Here is a 12,822-nt window from a genome sequence, read left to right as displayed (position 1 = left end):
GGGACCTATGAGTGGTAAGGCCACAGCACCACTGTGGGGAGTGTTACACAGTCAGCTGGCTTAGTTAAATATTTACTTACTGATCAAATGTTTTATCATATCAGATTAGTTTGAGCTAGTTTATTATTAGCATTAGTCAGTTTATTTTGCATGTGATTAGGATGTTGCTATTTCTTCTAGCCTGAGCTTTATTAGCAATTTTACCATTTTATCTTTTCAGCTACATGCAATTTCAAATAGGAAGAACAAATTATATTGAAATGATTTTATCTTACAAGTTATAGGGTATCTGGTTATAATGAAATTTCATAGTTAGACTGAAATTTTATATTCCTTAAAATAGCATTGTGTTAAATCTTCACATGATAGGAAATATTTTCTTTAATCTTTCTATATAAATTGTATTCAAATGTACAAATTTTATAGTAATTTTATGAGGTCTGTAAATAAAGTAATGAGACTAATATTTTTTTTTTGGCAGCCAAAGTGTCAACACTAGAAAATTACTAGTAAACATTTGGTTATATATGAACAGCTGATTTATATTAGGTATTAATATTTTTAGTCTATTGTTGCCACATGAGATGTTAACAAATTTTTCGTGAAATGAGTTTTTGTTTTGTGTTACAAAAATGAGTGATACTAATTATGAGCAATGTTGTTCAATCAAGTTTTGTGTTAAACTCTGTGAGAATGTTACTGAAACTTTTTCAAAATTGTGAAGGGTGTATGGAGATGCAGCTCTGTCACAAGCCCAAGTTTTTAGGGGGTTTAAAGCATGTTCAGATGGCCTAGAATTAGTTGTGGATGATCCACACTCTGGAAGACCATTAATATCAAAAAGTAACAACAATGTTGAGCGAATCAGAGACTTGATATGGTACGACCAACGATTAACTGTCAGAATGACTGCAGAACAATTGAATTTGAACTGTACCTGTCCATCAAATTTTAACAAACAAACTGGATGTGAAAAAAGTTTATGCAATATTTAAAACTCCACTGTTGTACAGAAAAACAACAGGGTGGAAGTGTGCCACGATCATCTAGGGCGAATTGAAACTAATCCTGATTTTCTAAAAAAAAATTTTTCTTGTGATGAATCTTTGATATTTGAGTATAATCCAGAAACAGAACACCAGAGCAAGGAGTGGCACACTTCAAATTCACCATCTCCCAAAAAATCAAAAAATGAGCAAATCAAAAATCAAAACCATGCTAATTTTTATAGTAATGGCATTGTCAATAAGGAGTTTTTGCCTATAGGACAGAATGTAAATCAATATATTTACCGAGAAATTCTTGAAAGACTGGAAAAGGGTTGCCTGTGTGAGACCAGCCATCAAAGACAACTTGATGCTGCATCATGACAATGCACCTTGTCACACTACGCCCTCAGTTAATGAGTTTTTGGCAATGAAAAATATTCCTGTAGTTCCTCAACCTCCTTATTCATCTGACTTGAGTCTCTACGACTTTTTCCTGTTCATGACTTTAAAAAAAACACCTCAAAGGACACAATTGTGGAACAATAGAGAAGATTAAAAAAATGTAATAGACTATTTATAGGATATTTTGGTTTCTGAGATCCAACACTGCTATGAAGAGTGGGAAGACCATTTGAAGCATTGCGTGGCTTCTCAAGGGAACTATTTTGAAGGTGATTAAATTGTAAATAAAAAGTTTTTCTGAACCAGTCTCATTACTTTATTTACAGACCTTGTATGTCATGTTCTGTTCATTGTATTGATTCAAGCTGGAGAGTTGGTTAGGGTAAGTGAAGCAGTTAGTTTTCACTGAAATGAAGAGTGGGGAGATGTTGCAATTATATTGAAGTGGGTGATTCCTACTGATGATGAGGAAGATGTCACTCTTGTTTTTGCTGTAGGACAAACTTGTCCGCTCTCATCACATATATTGTAGCTTCTTTATACATGTATAAACTAATACTAATAAGCAAGATTGTATTATATAATTTGAAAATGATAATTAAAATAATAGTAGGTACTGACAATACCCAATATGCAAAGATGTTTAAAAAATTCTGCTATGATACTTTTCAAAATGTGAGTTTAAAGTAAAATGTTCAGAAAATTGAAGATGCTTCTGATTGTACACTAAACTTGAAAAAGATGTTTACAGTACCTGAAGATGTTGCAAGATACTTATGGAGAATGGTTAAAGCCCCCAAAATTCATCTTATTGAACTTCTGTGTACAACTAAAATTACACCACATATTCAGTTTCAATTCAAATGTTTCCAATATTAACAATAATATTCAATTTTCAATTTATTTTTTTATGTAATTTTTTGACCTTCAAACTCTGCTACAATATTATCAGATTAAATAATTTTATTAATTTTACTAATCTGTTCACTTTCAGTAGCATAAATTACTGGAAATAATTATTTAAATTACCTGTTATGATTAATTTCAACAACAAATTATTTCAATAACAAATAATTTCTAAAAAATTAAAAGTGAAAAACTAATTATTAAATTTAAAAAAGTTAGCTTTTTGAAATTAAATTTAATAACTTTGTTTATAATATTATGATTAATATAAAGGAATGCAATTTGTAAGTTGTAAAATACATTTATTCAATTTAAAGTGTTATTTTCATTTCATATTAATTTTTTTAAAAAATCATCATCTTTTTGTATTATAGCTCAAAGATATTTTTAGGCTTTCATCATTTCCATAATTACTCCTTCCCTCCTTTTTATTGGTACATATTTAAGGGCCTTTTAATTACTTTAAAAATGATGGAGATTTGTAAATTTCAGGGTTTTATTTTTAAACAATTTTTTGAAGTCCTCATGTTTCCTACTCCTTTTGTTTTTTCTTTCTTGCTTATTTTCTTCAGCAGTGCCTAAGACTTACACTTTGTATTTTTAATATCTCGAAAGATGTAACTATATTATCTGAAATACTGTCCTAAATCCTTAGGCTTCTATTAGGCTTTCCCTTAACCCTTAAAAGCACTTCTAATCAGTTTCTACTAATTATTGTTTTTGTTAGTGTCATATCACCACTGCTAATATCCTACTTTAGGAGGATGAGGGACACTTAGATTGATTAAATTAAAATAATACTAAAGAGAAATTTTATTTGTTTATTTAAAATTAAATTTGAATATTTTTTATAAAAAAATGATAAAAGTTTTTTCATGGTAGTGTTTGCTGTAAAAAAAAAATACTATTACTGATATTTCTGCAGGATCCTACAGTAGCCACATGGCTTCATGATGTGATGAGTTATGAAGATCAAAAACAGCGACTACAAATACATAGTACTAATCAAATTGGTTATTTCAGTCAACGTAAAGAAGATGATAAGTACATTAAAGTACAGGGCCAGGTAGTAAATGATTGATTTTTCGATGGATGTTATCATATGAATGATTTTTATTGTCGTTTTCTTTCTTTTTCTTTACTGATTGTTCCTTGAATAGATTGCATCCAAATTTGTTCACATCCAGTTTTAGACAGAGGATGTTTGTATTAAATGTTTAAAATTATTTTGAATACTTACATTGATATCTGTTCCAAAAGGTTCTTTTGAAAAAAATAAAAATAAAATGAACTGGCATGCAAACTCATTAGTTAAGATGGTTTTTCAGTAGTTTTCTTCCATTGATGTTATAAATGTTTTATATATTTTTTTACTAGCTTTTGTAAATAAATGCTATTTTTTAACTATATGATATTTATTATTACTTTTTACAAAGCTTAATATTGTTTTTTCCCTCAAGGTACACTTTAGTTTTCTTATTACACCACATTTATGATCTTATTATCTCTAAAAAATCTTTTGTTTTTTGCATGATTTAAAAAACCTAAAAGTAAAGATTTATTTACTGAAAATCTTTCAGTGATTTTGAAGAATTTTATTTTAATTACTTCTTCAGTGTGTTAAACATTCTGTGAAGTTAACGTTATGAAGTTAGATTTATATTTAGGTAAGAAAAAAATGAGAAAAAAGAAAATATATGCTAATTCACATACTTATGTGAGTAACAAAAATAAACATTACATTTTTCCTGTATTTAACAGATTTCAGAAAAAGAAGACAGTTATCAATTTAATCTGCTCTTATTTTTAATCAATTTTTAAAAAAAGAAGAGGCTCCTTATTTGTTCAAATGCATTTTTTTTTTTTTTTTTGTTAATAAATTCTGATAAATTATTTTTTACACATTGAAGAGGAAGATGTTTTTGTTCATAGTTTCATCCCTTAGTAAATTTTCAAGATTTCTGGTGTGGTACTTACTAATGAAAAATTACGTGTCTGCAGAGATGATTGTAGTTATTTGCATTTCAACATTTCTTAGTAGTGAACTGTTAAAGCATAATTTGTAACCTGATGTCATTTTGATGTTCAAAGTACTGTTAACAAAAAAAAATAAATAAATTAATAAAAATTGTTCGAAAACATAGGATATGATCTGGAGTCTCTTTACATTGTTTATCACCTACCAAGAAGTAGGTTTCTCATTCTTTCTGCTTGTTTTTACATAGACATGATGTGTGCAGGGCTATCCTCATTAAAAAAGAGAAGCTAAAATAAATATTTCTTTAATTTTTACTTAAGTCTTGTTGGTTTGAAATTGATGCCACATTAACATTTACGAGGTTGTTGCTCTTAATTTTATACTATCTTCAAAAAGTTGAAAGTTAGTATGAATGATTGAAAAAGGACAAAAATAAAAAAGAAATAAAATCTACTTTTTGGGTGGTTCTTTGAAATTGGTTTATTATTTTAAAAATATATTTTACTGTACGCATGTAAAAGCATTACTTTTTACCAATTGTTCCGATTTGAGTTATCCCCCTTCTAGTAATAAGTTTATTGCATTGACTTCAACATAAGATATTTTTAAATGAAAAAAGAATATTTGTACAAGTTTAAATTATTTCAATTTTTTTATCATCATTTGGTTTTTATAGCATAATAATAAATATGTCTCTGATATCATTTCACATTCAGACTATTCTCCTCTACAAGAATCAATAAAATTGATTGAAAAACTTTGGTAAAATAATAACAGATATTGCAGCATTTCAGAGAGACTTAGTTCATGGCCAGTAGCAGTTTCCATACCATTTCTCTAAATTTTTTCTCTTTTTTTTACACTTTGCAGGTTTCTTACCTTAGTGTTTCTTGCAAACATCTGTATTATAAGAGCAGCATTTTCTTTATGAGTTTGCCATTAAGATTTTAAATAAAAATTTTAAATAAATTAAAAAAAATAATAAAATTGACTTAAAAAATTAGAAAAAGAGAAAAATAATACTCTCTCAATTCATTAATCTCATATTTTCAAAACCATATCAAATTAAGTGTTAGTAATCTGTTAGCAGTTGTTTGTTATTAATTTGCTACGGAATTTTAAAAATCAAAATTGAAAAATATTGAATAATTATTTTTTTAAATCTTTTTGAGTATATATTTTTAAAAAGTTTGTTTTACTTCATTTTTAATGTTTATTTTATTTTCTTCTACAACTACTTAGCAATGTCATGTTATGATAAAATTTTCTTTACAGTTCATTTCCAGTGTAAGATAGTTACAGAGAAAATATGGCTACAATAAAATATGACTGTTTAGGTATTAGAATTATCATAATGCATAATATGTAAAAAAAAATGCATTGCTCTTTTAATTATTTTTGTCCGGAGTATTAAATTCTTTTAAAACACTTGAAAGCATGTAAGTAAATCTTTATTTTTAATAATAAAATGGGTCATGTTAAATAGTGTTTAGAGGTTTAGGTTGTGTTTTCAACTACAAGTATAGACCTTGTGCATGATTTTATTTAGTTTTAGCCCATAATTTTTGTCTTGAGTTAAATGAAGTGTTGGGTACCATGATTTTGCTACAATCTTTTTTCAGCATGATTCAATTATTTATATCATTGATGTATTTTTAATACATATTTTTTATACATCAGAATACTGTATTACTATTAAAAACATTATTTAAATATTGTTCTGTTAAAATGTACTTTATACAGATATTGCTAACGAAAATGATAATATCAGACCAAAATTAGTCTATTTAAGATTATTTTCATGGAGTAACGTCCACCCTACAGTATTGGATTATTAAATGAAGCAGTTTTTTTTTTTAAATAGGCACATGATACCAAATATTTTTAAATCTTGGTTGTAAGTGGTTTTCCTTCTTGTGGTAAACAAAACATATCACCTCTTAATCATGTCAGTCATAAGCTTTATTTATAGTACATGCTTGTAAATTACATACTTATTTTTCTCATTGCTTGTTGTCTGTTGTACTTGCATTTACTAACAAATTTTGGTATTCATTTTTTATAACATTTAGTCAATATTAATTTCATTATTGCATTAATGAGATTAAATAATGATACCAAATAATAAATAATTAATATTAAGAATATGGAAAAAATACATTTACATTGAAAAGATATACTTTGAATTTCAAACATACAAGAAAAACTATATGAGATTAGGTTTATCTTGGCTTTTATTACAGACAAGCATGTTTATTGCAAGAATGTAAATAATAATTTGATTATGCAATGATAATTATTATTATTGTTGTACAAAAACATAATTTATGATAGTCATTATGAATAAGATTTGTAGGTAGTTAAGAATCAAAAGCTAGGAACTTTTCAGTCATGATACTATTTTCATTTTTTAATTGTTACATTATATTTTAGAAGTGATCAGGAAATCTGGCTTTACCTAAGAGGAAGTTTAGCCCTTAGGCTTATTATACAGTTACTGTTAGGAAACGCTCAAAAACCAATTGATAGTGAAAACGATCAATTGGTTTCCATAAAAAAATAACAGTATAAGACATGCAACCCACTAACAGGATGGCTTCAAATTCCACACCAATAGTAGGTTTGATTACTTTGTGTTCAGACCTACTTTTTTCTGGGTGGAAGAAGTAAGTGTTCATTGGATTAAAAATTCAAGTTGCAATAAAATACATATTGCATTACAACTAGCCAAATATTACAAGTTGTCTGTGATAATGTCTCAGGATATCTATTAGAATACTCTCACCCACCTGTGGAATGAGTGGTAAATGGAAATATCCACATGACAGACGAGGAGTAATTGAGTTAATAAGTTCAAAGGGATAGTGAAATTCCTCCACTGGAGATCTAGCCAAATGATTTATATTTATAAAATTGAAATCAAGAAAAAACTCAATTTCATTTGGAAAATCATCTATGTAATTGATTTCACAATGATATCATGTAGACTACAACTATGAGTTCAACATGTGTGTATGTGACTTATGTTCAAAGAATGTATATGAAAGAATTTCATTCATGAAATATATTAGTAAAATCTATTGTTGGTTAATTTTATAAGGTATTAAAAGATGCTTTCTACTTTCTGATTAATAAACAAACTACATGATGAAAACAACAAAAATAAAAATGAACTGATTTCAATGATGAAATGAAAATTGATAAGCATTGATGATATTTTTAGTACAGTTATACTTTTTTGTTGTTAAAGCAGATCAGACCTTATTTAACTGAAAAATCTGAAGATAAAAGTAATAAATACACAGATAATCTGTAAGGTTTTATTTGAAAATAATGGGTAATACATTTTGAAGATTTGAGGAAAAGAAATGAAGTTTTTAAAAAAATTAGGAAATTAAAAATTATTATGTAACATCTTAAAGTAGATAATTTTTTATAGAACTCATCAAGAATAGGAAGATCTGCAATTTCACAAATAAAAAAGGAACTGCCCCAGCAGTTGTTTGGTGCTAGGGCAGTTCCTAATGAACTTAAGTTCATGAATGAATGAATCATGGTCTTCAATTCCAAAGCATTTTTTTCCTGTGTTATATAACATTTTCTATATGTTTTAGCCAAAATTTTGAATGTGCCATTCTTCTGGAATTTTTACTTTAAAAGTGAAAAATAAATTTATTGTTTTAAAGATATGTTATGTCTACTATGTTAAATTTCCTGAATTAATTAATGAACAGTTTTTCTAAAAATTTTTATTGCCAATTAGATAAAGTAATGAATTATATAAAACTACTTAAACTTTAATCGCGCAAAGAAATCTTATTAACTGATTGGAGGAAAATGAATTTCATAAAGATTTATTTATGAAATAAATATAATTGTGCACTTTTTTATAAATCAAACTGTATTAATTGTTGTTTTGATTTTACTTATTTATCAGTAAAGTACAGCACATAATTGATATATTGAAATAAATGTTGATTATTCAGTATTTATTTTATACATCAGTAATAAAAATATTATACTGAAATGTTTTTGTGTTACTCTTTTACCATTGTATTATTTACTATTTTAATCACTTCATTTTTTTTTTTACATATAACCAACTTTCTAGACAGTAACAAGTAATGTAATGTTACAGGTGTGAGAAAGATTTATTATTACACTTAGTTCTATCACTGTTTACACTGCATACAGATGTTTTATTTAAAAAAAATATGAATGAAATCATACCTTTATAGAATGAAATCATTGATATAATGGTGGCATTCCGAAATGACAAGTTGTGAACAGTAATTATTGGACATTATAATAATTCTGTGGAATTCGGAAGCCATTACTGACTCACCCATTATTAATTTTTCTATTTTCTCAGAAACTAGAAAATAGAAATTTGGTACAATTATTACCCAAAGAATCTTAATAAAGTAATTAAAAATTATTTTTCTTAATAAATTAATTATAAATGATTTTTGTTAACGATCTTATAGGTTTAAATTAAATAGAGGTTGAATAAAAAGAATTGCTACGTAAAATAGCATGAAACTTGTAGTCTGGTTGGTATATTCGTAGGCAGTAAACTATTGCAAAGGAATTCCTTACTGCAAAGGAATCTTTTATTCATTAATGCCTGAGAGCAGTGAAGAGGGGTGTAAAACAATCTTATGTATTAAAGAGAACAGTCCTATTCTTCTCACTAAATCTCTACTTCCCAAATAGCTAGAAAGCTGAATTTGCCATAATTATTCCTAAACAGGTCTTTAGGAAGCAAGTAAAAAATTGTTTGATCAACAATCCTTAAGGGATTAAAAAGGAGTCCGGGGCTTAAATTTGCACAAACCATTTATACTATCACTTTGTCACAAGTGTGACAAAGTGTTCATACAAAATTTCCAGTTCATACTTCCATAGGCAAGCTTACAGCTAACATGGTAAATTAATCATAAAAATAATTCCAGTATTAGCCCATGTAAACCATGGGTACTTAAACTAGTAAAAACAAAGTTATTCTGCCCTCTACATGCATATATTACAGTATATATTAGAATATGAAATTAAACATTTAAGTCATAATTATTCTTAATATAAAATACAGTAGTTAATGTTATTAAAATTTATTATTTATTTAATACATTTTTCTTACTATCAATGTCCTAGGTAATGGAAATCTTACATCTTTGAAAGAGAATATCTTGTTTATTAAACTAAAGTCTGTAACTTATCTACTTATTTTGACTGACTTATCTTCAAAAATAGAGTTAGCTGATTGCTTTGTAATATAACAATACTACTGTTGCTAATAATTGTTTATATTACTCTGTATTTATAAGGCTATGGCTAATCATTTTGAGTTATGCAAGATACATACGTACAGACATCATGCCCAAACTAGTCAAAATGGAATCAGGGATGGTCAAAATGGATATTTCCATTGAAATCTGAAACCTATATTTTTTACAATCACAATACTTCCTTTACTTTGTACAAGGAAGTAAAAATAATAAATAATTATTTTATAGCATTATTAGTAATAAATAATAATAATATTTATAAACTTACAATAATGTGAAATCAATAATTCATTATCAGTTAAGAGAACTCCAAATCCAATAACTGTTTTAGGATTTAAAATTATTTAAACTTCCAGAATTGCTATTTAACATTTTTATTAAATAATTTAAATTTTATAAAAATATCTCAGCATATATTTTTCTGTTTCTCTTTTATATATTATGATCATATATGATCTCTTTTATATATATCAATAATAATATTATTGATAATAATGTTCACAAATTATATTGATAATGATAACAATTTTGTCACCGTGCCACACTGATGTGAAATCTTATTACTGCAAAGTGGAATTATTTTTTCTATTGTACCTGATAAATTTTTATTGCATATATTTCATCATCTGTAATCGCATTAATTTATTTGTAAAAGTAAGTAAAGGGAAGATGAAGAAATTACATATACAGTTAGGAGTGAATTTATATAATGTACTAATGTGTTTTTACATTGCAATTGCTTATATATTGTTCTGCATTTTTATTCTTGTCTACTTTTCAACTCTGTTTAAAAAATTAACCAGTTCAAATATATGAGATAGAGTTTTTCTAATACATCAGTCTCATTCCAACTTTTTTCAAGTTTATTATATTCAAAATAAGTATGCAGTTAAGAGGGGAAAAGTAAGCAATAAATCTTTACACATTTTCTGCTTAATTTAGTCATTGTTATTATCAGGCCTTTTAAAAATAATCAGTCAATTTAATTATATCTTTTTACAGGATGAAATGGGCAAACCAAGAACAGATTTTCAGGAATATAGAATGATGACAGCTGTTTCTGGACCTGCTTATGACAAGAAAAAGAATAAAAATAACGAAGTAAGAATTTTTTTTACTATTTCTGCTTAATATCTAGTGTTTAATATCATGAATTGCATAGTCTTTATATGAAGATTATTTACAATTTTATTTTATGTATACCATGATACAAAAAAGGGTATATATCAATTTAAAATATTTTTATCTACCAAATCCATCATTAATAAAAGGGTTCAACAAAAGTACTTTCATTTTATTTAAAATAGATCTTCAGTGAAATTACATATTTCTTACTCTTACAATTAAAATAAATTGTTACAGTATAGTTAAAAAGTAAGTCCTCATTTCTTACTCTGAAAACAACAAGTGCAGATTTGTATTTAAACATATTAACCAATGTTTGGCTTTTTAGGTCAACCACATTGACTTTAAATTCACACAAGATAGTGCTCTATCATATTTACTTTTACTGTCTTTTGCTTAGTTTTACAGTTTCTAGAATGTTAGCTGGGTCAACATGAATGGCTTGTACAGAGTTCTTACTGGTAACTTTTTCTAGTAGAAGTGAGGAATTTGGTTTATCGCATCGACCTTGAACCTTTAATCACTTGAAGGAAAGGATTCTGCAGGTTCTGATCTGTACTATCCTACTTCATATTGAAATCAGCTTGATACATTCCCAAACATTTACAGAAACTTGTGGAAAATTATGATGCCTGTATATTGAATTCTACTGTCACAAATAATTTTATATCATTGTTAGCTGAAAAAACAAACTTATTTTGTTAAAGCTAGTAATTAAAAAAGTCATTAGCAGTTTAAAATAGGAAGTTATCTTACAATGTACTTTAGACTATAATTTTAATGAAAGTAAAAAGTTTCTTTTAAAGATTATATCTTACAAATCACTTAATGGAAAAAATTGAGTTTTGTACATTTATTAAACCTTTTTTGGATTATTCTATGAAATGGAATTTATTCGGAGAAAGTCTGTTTCATTTACAAAAAAATTCACAAGAAGAACTTTATTTTTTGCCTGACAGCAGTTTCAATATTCCATAAATTTTTTATTAGCTTACATAAATATTTAATGTTAAATATTTTTTAAGAAGAGTTTTAACATTTTTTTCAGATAATTTGTTTTGAATATGTCAACCATTAATTAAAAAAACATTTAGCTCTTAGTAAATGTGGAAATCTTTTTCACTGAACTGTGTGTTATAATAATTTTACTACAGTATGTCCATGATTTCAGTTAACAACAGTTTGAAAAAAGATAGTGAAAAAATAAATTGTTCAATTAAAATAGATGGGACCACCTCCAACTGTTAGGAAAGAATACAGTTACTACATTAAGCTTGAAATGTACTATAGGTGTAGTACTTTTTTGTACAGCAGTTCCATTGTAAAGCAATCTGAAGTAGCTCAATTTGCCTTGGCTAAAAACAGAAATTGCCAACATTTTTAATTAAAATTCTTCTTTCTTTCATGACCATTATTCATCTTGTTAATGAAAATTATATAAATATCATATTTTAGTTTCAATAAGCGTAATTCAGTGAAAAAAAAATTCCTATATAACAAAAATTGAAGTAGTATTATATATATATTTTTTTAAAATAGCATTGATATTGAAAATTAGAAAAACTTAACATAAAACTTTCATTTATATTTGTTTAAACACTGTTTTTTTAATCTATTAACAAATTTATGTAATGTTCAAATTACATTACCTTAAACACAGGCAAAAAGGGCACTCTTTATTTTATAATTTGCCACAATACTTAAACGTTTTATTCAAATAAGTTGAAACAAAAGTAATAGAAAAGAGCAAGGTTTAATATGGTACAAGATAAATTCTTTTCCAAGTGGTTAGTAAGTTACACTTATTTACTAGTAACATCTGAAGTTTTTTTTTTAGTATTGTTGACAAAATTTATTTCAAATATACATATTATTACTGTGCATGAAGAATATTGTCATAGATACATTCAAGAATCAATTTTCAGAGGATTCATTTACAGTTGAAAATTATTGTACAATGAGTGCAGTATAAATGTGCTGAATTTGTATGACTAACCATCCTGACCTTGAGAGGATTTCTTTTGATATTAACTGGGCCAGTTCATGTTTCACCAAATTTCATGTTTTTCATTTTGTTTCTTACTGTGAATGTTTAGAAGCAATTTTTTTGAAAATACTTTTATAATGGTAACCC

At 26.6% G+C, this 12,822-nt stretch overlaps 1 protein-coding gene across 2 annotated transcripts in view; it reads left to right on the top strand.

Moving 5' to 3' along the window:
* Positions 1-12,822, top strand: part of Ca-Ma2d (Ca[2+] channel Muscle-specific alpha2/delta subunit) — a 138,274-nt gene that overhangs the window by 60,730 nt on the left and 64,722 nt on the right. The window contains exons 10-11 of one of the 2 annotated variants that reach the window (XM_075360143.1): positions 3,223-3,363; positions 10,566-10,664. In XM_075360143.1, coding sequence (XP_075216258.1) covers positions 3,223-3,363; positions 10,566-10,664 — 240 coding nt within the window. The remainder of the gene's footprint in view (positions 1-3,222; positions 3,364-10,565; positions 10,665-12,822) is intronic. The other variant, XM_075360144.1, reaches the window with a different exon arrangement.

This window comes from Lycorma delicatula, chromosome 3 (assembly GCF_047948215.1).
Source record: "Lycorma delicatula isolate Av1 chromosome 3, ASM4794821v1, whole genome shotgun sequence".
NCBI classification, from domain to species: Eukaryota; Metazoa; Arthropoda; class Insecta; order Hemiptera; family Fulgoridae; genus Lycorma; species Lycorma delicatula.
Note: the sequence above shows the minus strand (reverse complement) of the source record. Positions and strands in the feature narration are given on the sequence as shown.